We start from the raw sequence: 17,005 nt of genomic DNA, 5'->3' as shown, positions 1-17,005 counted from the left end.
ATAGTCACTCTAATAAGTATCAGAGATAATTTAATGTACACTAGAGAGAGAACACTTAACTTGCACACACAGCTTCTAAGTGATCTTGAACATTAAACTCCTTTTGCTTTCTATGGGCCTATTATCTAGACATTTTCTAAATCATCAGGTCTGTTTTATGGAAAAATAAAATGTATCTGGCCATTACTGCTTGCATGTACTCACTTAATTTCAGCCCTGGGAAACCAGTCAAAAACACATATATGGTAATGGGCTATTCTAATAACAATGAGCAGGGCTGAAGAGATGGCTGAACAATCTATCCCTGGTGAGTACTACAGTCATTAATTCAGTTTCTCAGTGCCTGGCTTTCTGATAGGTGGAGTTCTGGCACTGTTTGTTTGCTTGTTTGTTTTCCCCAATTATCTCTCTAGGCTAGAGGATGACAAGAGATTATTTTCAATTAGTGAGGTGTAAGAGAGGAATATGCAGTGCAACAAATGTTTTCTGGGGATACTTATTTCAGAGCATAAGGGCCTTATTTTTTTAACTTAACATGGTATCTCTGATGTAAATATGTCCACACATGGATTTAATCAGAAAAACAACATAGTGCAGAGAAGGCCCAAAGAATAAAAACCCTGATAATTCTCTAGTTTTTCTCCCTTCAAGTCATAAAGTCTTAAGGTAAATTGTATCCCAATTTTTATAGCTAAACCCATCCGAATCAAACTTTAAGGTATATAATAAATCAGCAAGAATTATCTTTGATAACAAGCATAAAAAAAGGTCACTTCTACTTGGCACCCATTTAAGGCAGGGAAATTGTACATGGAGACAAAGCACACAGTAGGAACAGCGTTGACACCTCAGTACTGGTAAGCTTACGCTACCTTAAATAATGACAGCAATTCTGGCACATTTCTGATGGCTTCATCCTGAACTTACAGAGGGAATTTACCCGGAACGATCCACTCAGAGGCGTGCAGCTCTTGTGAGTGGGTCGCTGAGTTTGAGCTGTCCTTTGGAAAGGCAGTTATTTAGCTGGCGTTCCCCTGCCTGTCTCTCTCCCACGAGATCCCATGGGTAGATCCCATCTTGGCCATAACTAGATGTTCAGCAATGTCACCACTGCTGCTTTGAGGACACTTATTCACTTTCTCTTCTCTGAAGTTCTAATTTCTTGCTCAGAAATTTGCGAGCTCAGTTTGCTGAGCTCAGCATTCACCACTGGAGATGGGACCCTTCCATGTGCTTCATGGCTTAAAAATCTCACACAGGTTAGAGGCGTTAAGCTAGTTAGCACATGCAGAGGCAACATATTTTCAATACTGTAGCTACTGGTATCAAGCTTTGTAACCCTTCTTCACACTCAACACAAAGGCTTTGTTTCCTGATGCATAGTGTACCTATTATACATGGCGTTCTCCATTAATCAGTACATGTAACACAGATGCAAGAAAGGCACAGCAGAGGGAAACTGCAACTACTTGTGCAACTTGGAAAGCATTTCTAGTTGAATAATGCATAATAGGTTCAATGCAGTTAAGCAGAAAGCTCCAATTGTGCAGTAGCATTTAATTTGTTTCCAACCTTTTACATTGACATCGTGCCTTCCACAACACACTACATCTGAAGCTGACTAGCTTGTAAGAGAAACACTTTTTTTTTTTTTTTTACAATATATACAATATTTACCACAAACAAACAAACAAGAAAACAAAAAACCCAACAACACAAAACAAAACCCAGAAAACCACTTCTATATATGGAAAAGCTTTACCGGCATTCATGATGCTCCTTGATAATAGAACTAAAGGCATTCTGATGTAAACTTGTCTTCACTCTCTTTTCCCTTTGTCTTCTGTTGCAAAACCAAACTCTCACAACTTCTTTCTCAAGATTGAGCCCCTCAGCCATCCTCATAATTTCCTGAGAAGAAGGCTTACTTTGTTCTCCAAAGTGTCTCTCTAGGGCTTCTTTGGCAGCAATACTGGATAAAAGGAAAAGATTTCACCTTTAAAAGCTTTTCTGATGCATTCAGGCTTTCACCACTAGTTCAGGAGAAGGGACAAGTAAGACCACTAAAGGTAGTGACTTGGTGTGTTTCCTTTTTTTCTACGTAAAGGAAACCTACAGAGCTTACACTGTAGTCATTTGCTGACATGAACAGCATCACATCATGCAGAATTTCAGCACAGATTCATTTAAAAGCAAAGCTAATATCAAGTTCGATGCAATTTCAGTGGTAATCATGACATATTTATGCTTCCTGATGTTCTCTAGGAGATACAGCTACTAGCTAGACATGAATGGGATCACAGGAACTGGGACAAGCTTGCCCACCCTTTCTGCCCCAGTCACAGCATTGTAGGGGTCCAGCAAACGCACATGAGTGTGGTTACCTGGTTGTATCAAATCATTTGGGTTTACAAAGGGCAAAAGAGCTCTTTACAAAGAGCTCCATCACTTGCAATTTGGGAAACATATCAAGTTCTGCATCTCATTTTGTTATAGAGAGGACACTACAGTATTTCTAGAAATCAGAGTTTACAGCAAGCTGTTTTAGCAATTATCACATTTTCTCAAAGTCTGCCTTAATCTATTCCTCAGAGTCAGCAGTGACCAAGGTTGAGTGGTTCAATAAACAAAATAAATTAAGACTACTATACTTTCTTACTGTCAGATAGAATTTGCTTCCCGTTTGTGTTGCTTATTCTCAGAAAACAGAGTATCTGCAGCATATTTACGTGCCACCAGGACACATCAGAAACTGGCTTCAGCAGTAGCTGTAACTTCTTTGGACACAAGAGGGCACTTCATGCATTATTCTGGAAATGAGGTGCAGGTATTTCTTTTATAGAAATATACAAAGAATCTGCTGGAGTTCTAGTTATTTCATTACTTCATCTGCAATATGTTGTTGGTTTTTCATTTACAGGTCTATTTCACAATATTTATTAACATTGCCAAAACTAACTAATTAATAACATGATGTTCTACACACACAGAAGTTTAGAATATCACTGGTTTTGACTAACAGTTTTGTAGGCTTTCTGATCAAAGTAGAAAAGAAAATAGCTTCCACAAATCCAAATTAAGTATTTTTTCTTAAGGGTATGACTACGCTAATTTAGTTAGTGGGATTTTTGTTTCACATCTAGTTTACCTTCAAACATCCATTAAGTATTGATAAGAGTAAGGCTGAGGTTCAGGTAAAGTCAGTCTGCCTGATTAGTTTGAGATCTTCAAACTGAGGTCCTATATACAATTAATATTTTCTTATTATATATGATTTTGTCCTGAACTTCCTCTCAATTATCTGTGCCCTTGACAACCTGCCATATTTGATACTCTCAGTGCAGTGGATTTCAACGTAAAAGCAGGAAGAATTAAAATTCTTATTATGAGGAGTGATTTATTCAATAGCTGTTAAAAAACAACACCAAAACCCACAATGTTAGATGAGCAGCCTTGAGTGGGCTCCTCTAGCCAGGGGAAAACACCTAGGACAGAGGTGTGCTCGACTTGCAGCTTTCACATAGGCCATGCTTCATAAACTGGGCAAGGTCTTGGCACTGCTGCTCAAGTCTTTACTAGCTTGGAGAGAAACCGAGAGGAGAAACTGGCCTCCCAAGAGTAAAGCTTCATCCCTTGTAAGGTGCTGTGATAAGCAAATTAGCTATGAAGCATCTCCCATCCCCAACTCACTCCTGATTGAGGAGCAACCCATCGGAATAATTTTAACTTGAAGGCAATATGACTAAAAAAAGAAGTCCCAAGTTGAATGTGAAAGGAGGAGGTGCATGTTGTGGTTATAGGATTCTGAGGTTGTAGGACAATAGAGCAGCTTACGTCTCTGGGAGGTGGCTCAGCACATTGGGAAGGATCCCTCTGCAAAGATCAGGCAATTCACTGTAATGGGTAGGGCCTGGCAGCACCAGGCCTGTGCCCAGAGGCAGTCAAATTCCCTTCCTGTGAAAGAATGCTACAGCTCCTTGAAGGCCTCCTGAGTGAATTCTTCTTCATCAAAGATTATAAGAGCCTGGGATATCTAAAGGAGAAGGAATTATCCCATGTTCTCACTTTGCCTATTTGGTAATTGTTTTTGTAACGTGATTTACCAGCCTACTTGGTTTTCATATAGAGTTGAGGCTAGATAGATGGTAGCTGTTGGCCACCAGAGATATGAGAAGCAGAAGGAGGTTCCAAGAACAACTCCTTTTTTTCCATTTGGCTCATTGAAGTGCTTCTTTGTGAACTCCGAAGAATGCAATAACAGAGGATAGGGATGAGGATCCAATATTACGTATAAAAGCTTGCTCTCAAACTCCCAGACCTCAATTCTCTGGAAAAATAATGCAGTTTATTTTGGTATAATATATAACCTCCCAAAATGCAAATGAGGATGCTCTGATACCTCATTCACTATGTTGATATAATAAAATTTGGGCAGAATTGGATTTTTTTTTTTTCCATATTGAAGGTTGTGGTTATATGTTGGAAAAAAAAAAAAGTATTTTATTGGGAAAGGTAGTATATCTGGAGTAAATTGGGGGCTTGGAGGGTTATGCTGTTATTTTTCAGTGGAATGTTTCAAAATAGTGAAACATTTTGAAACACTAGCTATAGAGATTCAGTAATAGGAACACTTTCATTTCAAGACCAAGAAAAAGGAGGATCTTAGCCGAAGGGGAACATGTAACCCTCTAAATATTTATTACCTTATGGTGGTTCTGCGCTTCCTCTTCCGCTCATTCACTCCAACTTTTTCACTGTATAAAGCTACATTAAAAACAGAACAAAACCAAATCAAGCAGTTACTTTCCACGGGGAATAGAAAACAAGCACAATTATCTCCAGAAGAAAAATCCCTTTCTTTGAAGACAGAGGAAAGCTATCAGATAATGTCACTGAAGAAGAGCAGCACCACACATAGAAAAGCTTTTTTCTTTCAGATGGTTGGTCATTTTTTTACATCCAGCTATAAATGTCTATAAGTAAAAATGGTGTGTCATGGCTAAAGCGCTAGCTCTGCACCTATGTAGGGAGCTGTACTTCAGCCCCTTCCTTTCACCTACATTCTTCCTCGTGATGGGTACCGTCTAGGGAGACAGACTTCATTTCCATACCCTTCAGCTACATCACTCTCTTTCTTCAGAACATGGCCTTGGCTCCCAAATCCATTTATTCATCTGCATCTTCCGTACCAATTCCCGATGGAAAAGTCCTCCCTCACTTCTCAGAGGCCACTGCCTGCACACATGATCTTACCCTGCAGCGCAAGCCTGCAATGCTGCTCATGCAGTCAGCAGCTGCTGCCCACCCGTAACCCCTTACATGTGCTTTTTGCAATATGCCGGCCATGTTAGGCCATTCTCTGGTTTCTAGTGTAGTTACAGGGGAAGGAAGCTTTCTGCCTTTGGTTCAAAGTAAACTGAAGCGTGTGGCAGAAGCAGCCTTTTGACAGCCTTTTCTAGTGTTGAATATAACGGCGAATCCAAAAAGTAGCATTAAGATCATTTTCTCTTTCTTCCTATGCTAGGTGAGTGCCACACAGTGGCAGTCCTGGCTTTTGCTGTCACCTCCAGGCACATTGCTTCCCAGAATCCCAATTCATCCAGCTGAAAAGGCTGTTCTTTAAAACAGTACATTTCCTTTAAATCAACCAAACTGTTCTTAACATACTCTTTCCCCAGTGAACCCCATGCCTCTTCCTGCAACTAGAAATTAACTGGACAAAAGGAAGGGAATCCCCTAGCAGCAAAAACATTGCATCAAAAACTTCTATGCCATGCTATTCTTCTTCAGGGTTTAAAGACCACTGCCGCAGCTGAACTCAAATCCTTTCCCCCAAGGCTACATCTCATATACCAGAGGCTGGAAGGATGAGTTCTTTGCTAGTGAAGAATCCCTGTATGCTGCTAAATGTCCCATCTTAACAACAGCTCTGACCTATGCCACGGGACTGGAGCTCGTTTGCTGGGACAGGACTGAAATAAATTACTTCCAGTAGGTCAAGTGATGTTTCTGCTGCTCTGTACCCTCCATACATTTCAATTTGACCCCTTTGCTCACCCATAAAAGATAGCCAAAATTTAATATAAGCACACCTCAGTAATCAAAGCTGATAAAACAAAAACCTTAGTCTATGGAATACATGTACTAGTCCTTCAACATACATATAGGATCCTGGTTTAAATGCAAATCAATATTTAGAGGATTTCAATTCTCTACCTCCTACTTGTTCTGCTTCCTCCAGCCACTTGGACAGTATCGATTTCAGTTTGCATGCGTTCTTGAAGCTCAGCTGCAAGTTTTCAAACCGGCAAATAGTAGTTTGGCTGAATTCAGAGCCATGCACTGCAGCCAGTGCTTCTCCAACGTTAGTTTGCGTGTAACCTGTAAAAAACGAAGGAAAAAAAAGGCACTTTGGAGCTTTATAGAAAGAGTTACTTTCCATGAGATGCTTGGCCCTTCACTGCTGACTTTTATGAGCTGTGTGTGCCTGCAGTGTCTTCAGGATGGGCTTTCTGCAGAGGTCTTTCTGCAGAGACCTCTTCAGCCTCCTGTTGGTTTCAGTGGAGGTCTTCACTGATTTAATGGTTTTACACTCCAAGATTAGAGATTTGAGAAGGAACCAGACACCCCATATCTTTCTTTCTGTAGATGCTGCAATGGCAACAGGCTAATCCCCAGAGGTACGACTGGTCTCCTGTTATTTGTTGCAATGACTAAGTTGAAGTTATCAAAGAAATGCTGTGGTTTCCATGCAGACACTGATTTTGTAACAGCAGCTCCCTGTTCTAGGCTGTGAATGTGTATCTGCTACATTCAGGAGTCTGGCTCATCCTTCTGCCTTTCTGCCTCTGCACCAGACCAGACAGGATCTCTTTAGATGCTGAATGTCTCATGAGGCAGCTTTTTACCTCCATTTTGGCTGCACTTGCCCTGCGTTTCTCAGCCTCAGACCCACAGCCCATATTAACTCTCTCTTCCCTTGTAAAGCTCAACCTCAGATTAGTTTTCCTGTGCAAATTGCATTTTTCCCAGGAGAGCATTAAGGTCAGTCTTACAGGTTCCGTGCCACTTGCTTGCATCACAGGAAGTTTTGCTCCCTCACAAATTCAGGATGAAGATGCAGTAATAATTACAGTGATTAACAGCGTGGGGCCTCACAAGTCTTTCTGTTGCTGTGGCTGACATCAAAGACATGGTATAGAGCAAAACTGACCAAGCTGCTCATACTTTTAAACCCTAATTTTTTGTTTCAGAGGTTATTTTTACTCTGCAAATGGAACGCACTAGCTTTCTAGCTGTTAAGTAATGCATAGATGCCTGTAATAACCCTGTAAGTTTTTTACATTTATAAAGCTAGAAGGATACTCTATTTTGTGATGATACCATGTCATGTTATAAGTGATAATGTCAAAATTGCAAGTCTTCATTCAGAGTACCAAATATTTACAAGTGGGCTGAATCTGCAGTGCTGCATGTGATTATTTTTCAGTACAGTTCAAACAAGGGTGAGACAGGCTTTTACTTTGGCATGTACCTCTATCCTCTACAGGTGAGAAAGACAAGGCTCGGTCCACCTTTGTCCTCAGCTAAGACTGTCCAGTGAAAGACAAGCACCTCACTGAAGACCCTTTAATGAAATCCATCTCCCATCAGCCCCAGTAGTTCTCAGACAGCAACAAAGATATCAGTTGCTGCGGTACCTGTGTCTTGGCACAAGAAAATAAACCAGGAAGAGAAGCTTCCTACTGGTATGAAAGATTTGCCATGGATGTCACACATCTTACATATTGAAATGACATTGCACCATCAAGTGAAGCACTTCATGGGGAAGAAGGTGAGTATGAGATGTCATATCACGTGCTGTCCTAAGTTGTAGAAAATTTGGGGCTGTGCAAAATAAGGCACCTGCTAGTGAATGTAATTTAATGAACAGCAATACTTTTCTCTGGACTTAAGTAACTTAAGGACAGGAAAGTTTAAAGTCACTTTCTGTGTACTAAGTTTCAAAAAGCTGAAGTTCATTAATTCTGTGTAAGTCTTCTAGGAATAGAGACGGTTTGGCAGTGCAAGGCAGGATTAGAGTTATGATTAGACAAGTGCAGAGGCTGGACTGTAAAACATTTGGAAAAAACTTTTATTTCACTAGAATTTCTCAGCCTTTTGTTCATGGACATAAAACACATACCCAGCTTAATTCTCCGCAGCTTAAATTCGTTAGCAAATTTCTCCAGTTCCCTGATTTCAGGGGAGTCCATGTCAATGGGCTCTTCGACAGACTTGCTTTTTCTGCGGAACTCCTGCTTGAAGTCAGCAGCGGTGGGATCATCTGTGAGGAGGGACTGGTGCATGGGCGTGAAGCTGTGGCCCAAGGCACATGAGCTGGCACTCAGGGCATGCTCCGGGAATTTATAAAGGCAAGGGGTCAGGCTACCTGAAGGAACACCAAAAAGAAAACTCGGTATAGTTATTCTCTACCTCTACACAATGGAAACATACCTTCATCATCTCATAATCCATGTCTGTAATATTTATTGTATAACATATGCAAACGTATTCAAGAGTGAGGATCTCCTACGAGATACGGTCTCTCGTCTCAATATTTGAAAAGCGAGCAACAGCCACTTTCACAGGCTGTAGCCATCCTATTTCTTAGCAAACTGTGATGCACTTACATAAAGGGTAAATGGTCTAAATTTAGATAACAATCCCAGGCCTCAGCCAGAATTAAGTGGCATAACAAGATTGATGGATCTATGTCATTTTAAGCCACATAAAATGTGCCAGTCTCTATTTTCTACTACAAAGAATATTTCCATGTAAATACCATTTGATGTACGGACAAGATATTATCTTGGTTTAGCTTCAGCATAAAGCTTGTTTGATGAAAGTACACAGGTAAGAGCTCAAAGTAAAAAAAAAAGGCAAAAGCCCAGAAGACATTTAGAGTGATAGTTCTGGCTTAAAAAGAAATTCCTCAAGAACAAAGCAAAACTATCTCGTGCTACCTTTTTTTCACAACTATCAGAGTTAACAAGGAGGTTCAGTTAAGTGTGAAGGCTGTGTTTTTTTGCTAGATATTGTACACAGAGCTAAAGAGTCTCTGATATGAGGGGGGGAAAAATAAAATCGTTGGAGAAATATTAACACTCTTCCATGTATCTGGAGCAGCTAGTAAATTCCAGGTTCTCAGGACATCCTTCCCAATTTTCTAAATTACACAAAACTTCATAGCAGAACTCTGAACTTCATTAACCTCCCACTCCTTCCTCCATTTACTTTTCTTGGCTCCACTGCCCCGATTGCTCTCACTAGCATCGGAGGTTCTAACCCCATAGGAATACTTTACACTTTTCACACAGGATAACCACAAAAGATGATTTTCTCAAAAAATAAAGGGGAAAAACAAAAAAGAAAAGAGAAGGACTTGCTTTGCAAGGTGCTGACACCGTTTACCACATTGGGATGTGGCATGCTGCATGTCTGTAAGATGCGACTCTGGGAGAGACTTGCTGATAGCATCTCTGGAGTTGCAGGCTTGATGCCTAATAACAAAAGGTAAGAGTAAAAAGAGAAAGAAGGAAAATGTAGACGTATTTATTTTGGACTGAAATATAATAAACTTCTTAGCAATACCTTTTGTTTAATACCTATGGACTTTTCCTGGGGATCTGAACAATGCTAGGAATGTTTGTAACATATACATTGATGGACAATGAAATAGGAATATTTGGACATTTGCACACAGTGAAGGAAGTCTACTGACTGTCCGTGAAGAGTCCCTATGCAGATGTATTCATCTGTACTGACTTACTGTAGTATTTCCTTCATCTTAAGTGAAATAAAATGCTGAGTTCGATTTTGGGCTAGCTCTGAGTCATGATTATTTCTTGAGGGTTGTGTTAATTTGGTTTATCACATTACCTCATTGACAGCTACTTGAACTTGGATAGAATAACAATTCCTCTTTCTTACTCAGCCTGCGACATGGAAAACGGAGCAGGACGCTAGCGTACACTCCTAATATACATTCATGAGCGTAAAAATCCATGACCATCTGTGTGATCTTCCTGATGAATTCAGCTACTTTTTCATTGTGCCACCATGTTATTTTATAGTTCCAGTGAGGGCTCCATCACCTCGTCTACTGGTAATGCACATATATATCAAGTACATCAGTCCTGATCCCTCAAAAAGTGATGATCGCCAGGGATATGGACATAGGCAAGCCAAAAGAGCAGCACTGTCCCAGTCTTGTAGAGAGAAATAAGATACAGAGCAATCTGCCGAGAGACGCAGAAGTTTGAGGAAACTCTGGCCACTGATCCTCAATTTCCTAATCCCCTTTCGAGTGCCTTAACCCCAGCCCTGTCTTCTTTAAGCAATTGTCTTGAATCAGTATCTTTAAAGAAAAACTGGCCAAAATCCACATGCTAATAGCTCACCCAGTTGAGGGGATGTCTCTTACCTGCCATCACCCCATAGGTAGATGGTTGATTTCCATAATGACAGGAAGGCACAGAGTAATGAAGGCCTGCCAGAGTGTTTCCCAAAGTCGTCACGGCAAAGCGGATACAGGAGCATATAGGAGTTTGGATCAAAGACAAAACAGATGGGACTGGTAAGAAAATGTGCGAGGATTCAAGGCACAGCTTTTAAGTTCAGAGGCAGACAGTATCCTTATAAGCAGGTTTTGTGTGCATTCAGTAAGCATTTAGCTCTGATCCATAGCCATCAGGTTAGCTCTGCTGGAAGTCCAGATACTTGTCCAGGTCACACCAGATGTGACTGCCAGTATAAACAGTGAGATACCTTCTGAGCCAAAACCAGAAATTGTCTTACTATGGTCTCAAAGTAATTTTTTTAGTATTGTCTATGGGCATAAGCCGGTTTACATATACTACTGAGCAAGGGAAGCATTGAAGTCTCCAGGAGGATATCAGTTCCTCTCCTCACCCAACTTCAACACATGATTTCATTTAATCTTGCATAAAAACTTGCTCCATGTTCCCACAAAATTGATTTGCTTCACTGCTGTGCGAACCCCGCAGTGAACACAGGCATCAAGGAAGGCAATATTTCACACATTCCTAAGACTTGGGTTTCTAAAAGCAGCACTTTGGGATATTTGCTTTGAGGCATCCAGAGGCTGCATTTTCTCAAGTGCCAATCTACCAAAAACATTTCAGAGTGCTTCGGCAGGGTGGCAGGGAAGCAGGACAACAGACTCTGGGCTCTTCTAAGAAGCTAGGCCTAAATCATCATTTTCCATTGTCAGCACCAAGAAATAGAATTATTTTCCCTCTAGTGTTTTTACAGGTTTGTTTTGGATCAGTGCTTGGTAACCACCAGTGCCTGAAGAATCAGACAATTTTTTACTGAATGCAAAATGAGAGATATGGTGGTTTCTCATGCATAAGTAGCCACAGAAATTGCATATACTGTCCCCTCTAACAACTGCTATAAATTATAATATTAAAAATTCATGTTTGTGAACATTCAGGTATGTAAAACTGCACTTTAGAGCACACGTTCCAGTTGTTTGAAACAATGTAAGTAATTAGGGATTAGAATCTCTGTTTTTTATAACAGTAATAATAACGGCAAAACATCCTGTTTAGATACATTTAATAAAATCTACTAAACCAGACATGCTTATACTAGTATAAGTGCACCCAAAATAAAGATTTCATTAATAATACTAAAGCATTTAGAGCAAGGCAACTTTTCTGTTGAGATAAGATCTAAGTGTTTACTGGTGGTTTTTTTCTACTATTATTTCATAATCCCTAAACTATAGTTTTTATGAATAAACCCAGGATTTCCAACTTTCTAATACGATTTAGAATTAAATGCTGGGGATGATGCTGTTTAAATTAAATAATGACAATTAAAATGTTGAGGATACTGCAGAACATACATCAGCTGTATGACATGGTGCAGTATTTGAACAGCAGTATATTCACTTCTACTTTGTGATGCAGAATTGTCACATGCATTTTAAACATTTTTGACATTTAATATAAGTAATTATTCAAAATTCTTTCATGTCTACTTTGTGCACAAATTCTCCTTAGATATTTTCACCATCATACCATAGTTTATTGCAATTTCTGAATCTACGTAAGAAGTTTGTAAACCTTTAATTGTTATAGTTAGCATCCTCTGTCACTGCTTCCATTCTCACAGCCTCATCTACTACATGTGATCCTGCAAACAAAATTCCCACTGACTACAGCAGTATTTATTCTTGAGTGGTAACTAAAAGTATCAAACCTGAATTTGAAGCAGATGAGCAAAGGCTTTTGGCTGGCTGTCGCTATATACTTTTTATTATGAATCAGATGAATCTGAAAATAATGTATGATACAGATACATAAATTTGTCCTCATACAAAATTTAAATTCTCCTATTCCCTACTACTGCTGCTAATCAACAGCCATGTTAGGATATTTTGAATCTCTTGCTTAATGTATAACATCCTGTTATCTAACACTAATTCTCAGATTTCATTACGTACATGCTTTTTCTTAGTATTAAAATGTTTTATTACCAATGTATTTCAGCATAAAGCTAGTTCCTTGTTGAGGCTCCAAATAAAATTCTTACCTTAATGCAATTTCACATAAATCAAAACTATTTATTTTTCTATTCCTCAAAATTTTCCACCAACAATTCCTCTATTCCAGAATCCCACTTGTGCAGGTTTAAGGTTGCAAGAAAACCCTCTTTCTTTCTCTGTCTCTCTCAGATAGTTCAGTGATTACGTAGTCCTAGTATTTAAATGCAATTAATTGGATTATATACATAAACACACAAAATTCAAAACTATTAATGAGACTTCTAACATCAAATTTCAACATCCCACTTAAATTTTAGTCTTGATCCAGTTTGCGATACGCATTGTAAAGTCATATTTTTCCTTCTTGAAACATTCCCCAAATTATATTTAGACCTGACCACTTTTAAATACATTCCTATTTAAGGTAATTTATATAATTTTAAACTGTAGTTCCATAGTAACCAAACTTTAAATTACTTTACATGACACCTGTCATTCAAGACTATATAGCCATAACAACAGTAACTGTTTGAACCTGTTCTAAGTGAATGCATCAGTAGCATACTTGAGCCCACATTTGTAACAAATTAAGAGAAAGCTACAAATTTCACTAAAACACAAACACGTGGTGTGTCCCTGATTCACTCATCCTGCAGAGTTTTGTGAAAATGTTTAATGTAGTCCCAATCTGACGTACAGCATTGACACCAAACACTTTAAATATTGCAGAACTTGGTGAACACATAGCATTCAGAAGCATTAAAAATGACAGTTACTGAGAGAGAGATTATTTTTAAAAAGTACCTGTAGACATAACATTGGTGGCATGGTTAGAAACTGGCAGGCACTCCGCGGCGCTGTGATGCATTATCAGAGGCAGAGAGGTAGAAGAGTCAGAATTCAAGGGTACAAAGGTGTCAGATGAAGCAAATGCTTGGCAAGTCATACCCTCCAACAGGCAAAGGAGCCGCTTGCCCCTGTTTTCTAACAGAACAGATCTGGCGCAATTAACAGCAGCTCAAACTGTATTCTAGGCTTTTTACCTGCATATACATATACAGGAGGGCTCCAGAGCACAGGGAGGTCGTGTGCAGGTATTTATACCACTAGGAAATCCCTTTATCCATTTTAATGTTCTTTTTCCCAGCAATATTGCTATACTGCTATAGAGCCTCCTTCCTTCCCACACAAACACAATACCTGTCCAATTAATGGTGGGGAAAGAAGAGGGAAACCAGAGACATGATTTGACAGATATTTTCAATTAGGTCTTTTGTGAAGAACAATGACCAGAAAAAAAATATAAAGGATCGTCTCCAAAGTTGGTAGCAACGAGACAGGTATGTTTAATACTAAGTAGGTTTCCACAGTTAACACCTGCCCCAAAAATCTCATCGGGGCAATTTCCTGGAAGGCAACCCCACTGAGAGCTCAATCAGAAGTCTTCAACAGTCAAGAACCTACAGCAAAATAATCTAAATTAACTTAATTCCCAGCAGTTGCATAGTGATCATTTGTCTTAACATGTACTAGTACAAATCAGAGATGTGTAATTTGGAGCAGCTGTATTCAGGAAGAAGCTTCTAAGCAGATAGCTTTACATAAGCATGAAGTACTAAATGTTTATCTAATATAAACACTTGAAAGAACCCATAGTGTCACATAAAACTCATTCACAGTTCCCACTATCAATTTATATCTACAGTCTCATCCAGAAGGTCCTGGTCCTTATTGTGCTACACGCTAAGTAGAAGCAGGGTCTTTTCTCAAAGAATTTACTAAGTGATTTGTTGGCATGAGATTGATGAAAATTACTGCAGTATATCATAGTCGCATATTCTATCTATATACTATACAATTTAAAGGAAAAAATGGCACAGGGGGTCCTATTTCCTTTATTTTTACTTTTTAGGAGATAAAAGTTATGGATGTGGAGGGTCTTTCGTTGTCTGGTTTTAGAGTTTTGAGGGGTTCTGGTATGGAGGGTGTTCTGGAGTTTTTGTGACTAAAGACGGTTGGGTCCCACCTTTTATTTATTTTATGTAAAGACAATTACATTTTCTGTGTATTTGGTATTCAAAGCTGGTTCAAATGTCTGAATTATGATTTTTATGACATAGACCTCAGAAATGTGATATGGGAGCCATCATACATGTTATTGTGCCATTTTTCATGGATTAGTGCACAAAAGTGGTATTACATTGAGCCATTCTGTAGAATCCTTTGTATTACCTGTAAATGTGTTAGGGGGAAGGCTGTGTCTGAGGTTATTGAGAAATTTTAAACAAATTACTGCATATGGCAAACTGCACATGTGCTTTAACGGTAGTGAGGCTCTACACTCAGAACTACTATCTATACATGCACTTTCATATTGCAAAATATACAAAAACTTTTAAATAATTGCAATGTTATGGAAGTTACTGTCAACGAATGAACTGCCATCTGTATTACTTTGGGTTTGGCCCGATATATATTAACATCTGTGGATTCATGAGTACACTGACTAATGAGTGAGAACAAAGTCTTGAACTCTAGCATTTCATTCAGCTAAGGATGTATTTGGAACCCATAAAATTCTCAGACCAGAGCATGGCACTGAAGGAAACTAGAACAGAAGTCAACAGTGATGACACTGCCTTATATTAATAACACCCTACAGACTATAATCAGTTCTCAAATGGTATAACCTTCTTATGACACACAAAAATTGTTAGCTCCAATGGCAGATGTGTAACAGCCAGAGTGCTACGCATAAACTGCTACTCAAGTGGGTGGACATTCCACAATTATTTTAAGCATTCTCATCTCTGCTAACCTTTTCTCCCTCAGCAAAGAGCAGGGAACATCCACAAAGATGGTACATTCCACCTACCTGCTAGGATTTTGAAGCCACGGGAGAAAAGGAAACACTCAATATTACTTTACAGCCCTGTCCTTGATAATTCTTTTTTCTTAACTCCCAACAAGTAATATTTCTACTGCAAATTCATAACTAGATGCAAAGTAGTTGTAATCTGTCCCAAAGTACAGGATGGAGCTTCCTTCCAGATTTCCATTTCTTCCTGAGGTCAGGAGACTTACCTAACTTTGTCCAGGTGCTCAAGCCTTCCAGACCTACACAGTTCATTAGAGGAGGTGGTAGTAGGCTCACGAAGAGTGCTCACCTGCAGAAGTTGGGACCAAGAGAGACTGGGAAAGTACATGCAGCCCAGGTTCATGAGGTACTGAACCTTTCCTCAGAGTTCAGTAAAAAGCTGTTTTGTGATGCGACCCCAGACACCACCTTGAATGAGCTTTTTATGCCACTGCTATTTAGTGTTGTACTTCATACTGCTGAATGACTTGGATTTTTATTTTTATCTGGTTGTGCCACATTACCTACTTCTCACTACACTTCACTACACTACTTCACTATTTTGTTTCAATTATGACTGATTTTTTCACTGTATTCAGTTTAAAATAGTTATTTGGCAGCATTTTTGAGGACCCTACATATCTAGACAGTTACCAATACTGAGTAACTGACAAATTTCACATTTGTCACATAGCATAATAGAGCTCATTTCTAATGAGAGTAGCAGCTCTCCTAAATCTTTGTTACAACCCTCTGTGGATACTGTGCTAAGTCTACTATCACTTCTGTTCCACCAAGAAGAACCTGTTGGTGGAAAAGCCCCGTCACACCAGCCACACTTAGATGTCTGATGGGGCTTCTGACTGTTTGCCTTGCCCGAAGCTACCCTGTGGCTCTGTATATTATGATTTCATGGTCAGTTTGAAAACTGTTTCACAGCAGAAGGATTTTATTGATATTTGGTCTTCTTATCCCAGCTCCTATCTAGATCTGCAGTGACAGATAAATAGATACTCTTCTGCTTGTTTAGGGAGGTTTTGGGGCTACATGGACCTGAGAAGTGCCTCCTTACTGCCATGCTGACGTCTCAGGAATCTGTGCCAGATCTTTATCCAAGGACGTTTCATTCTGGCCATGAGAACATACTAATAATAAGCAAAAAGGATGATACAGTGTTCCTCTCCTGTGTCAAGAAGGAATCAGACTTGAGGACTGGAGAAGTCAGGTTGAATTAACAGCTGTTTCTCTCCTCTGACCACAGTCACAGAAGGCCCAAGTTGTTCCAGGCTGATAAGACCATCAATGAGAGACATGGAGTGATGGGGTTTTTGTTGGTTGGTTTTGTTTGGTGGTTTGGGGGGGGGTTTGTGTGTGTGTATGTTTGTTGTTGTTCTTGTTGTTGTTGTTTGTTTTGGGTTTTTTGTTTGGTTGGGTTTTATATGTGTGTTTTTGTGTTTGTTTGGGGGGATTTTTTTTTTGGTTTTTGTTTGTTTGTTTTGGTTCGGTTCCTTTTTTTTTTTTTAATCTTAATCTTGCAGGACTGTAAAAGCTACCCAAGGTCCTTTTTTCCTCCTCAAAAATCAAGAGGA

The 17,005-nt window shown here is 39.4% G+C and overlaps 1 protein-coding gene across 4 annotated transcripts; it reads right to left on the bottom strand.

The window, feature by feature from the left end:
• Positions 1-1,758: 1,758 nt before the first annotated feature.
• POU1F1 (POU class 1 homeobox 1) lies at positions 1,759-13,505 on the bottom strand. Of its 4 annotated transcripts, none has more exons than XM_065655121.1 (7): positions 13,364-13,505; positions 11,347-11,352; positions 10,466-10,531; positions 8,186-8,431; positions 6,217-6,381; positions 4,704-4,764; positions 1,759-1,972 (listed from the first exon to the last, which is right to left on the bottom strand). In XM_065655121.1, exons 1-7 carry the CDS (start codon positions 13,503-13,505, stop codon positions 1,759-1,761), a joined length of 900 nt encoding a protein of 299 aa, XP_065511193.1. The 4 variants fall into 4 exon arrangements, with proteins under 4 accessions (XP_065511193.1, XP_065511175.1, XP_065511181.1 ...); XM_065655103.1 differs by lacking the exon at positions 11,347-11,352 and adding an exon at positions 9,425-9,542 and having other exon boundaries at positions 8,186-8,427; positions 10,466-10,615; XM_065655109.1 differs by lacking the exon at positions 11,347-11,352 and adding an exon at positions 9,425-9,542 and having other exon boundaries at positions 8,186-8,427.
• Between the last annotated feature and the right edge of the window lie 3,500 nt (positions 13,506-17,005).

Source organism: Caloenas nicobarica, chromosome 1 (genome assembly GCF_036013445.1).
Source record: "Caloenas nicobarica isolate bCalNic1 chromosome 1, bCalNic1.hap1, whole genome shotgun sequence".
Lineage (NCBI taxonomy): Eukaryota > Metazoa > Chordata > Aves > Columbiformes > Columbidae > Caloenas > Caloenas nicobarica.
This window is presented reverse-complemented; position numbering and strand designations above follow the sequence as displayed.

Coding starts and splice junctions, on each gene's coding strand:
- POU1F1 (XM_065655103.1), bottom strand. CDS start 13,505: ATGACTTGCCAAGCATTTGCTTCATCTGACACCTTTGTACCCTTGAAT. Junction 10,616..13,363: donor CACCAATGTTATGTCTACAG/GTACTTTTTAAA, acceptor TTTTCTTACCAG/TCCCATCTGTTTTGTCTTTG. Junction 8,428..9,424: donor GTCAGCACCTTGCAAAGCAA/GTCCTTCTCTTT, acceptor TCCTTCAGGTAG/CCTGACCCCTTGCCTTTATA.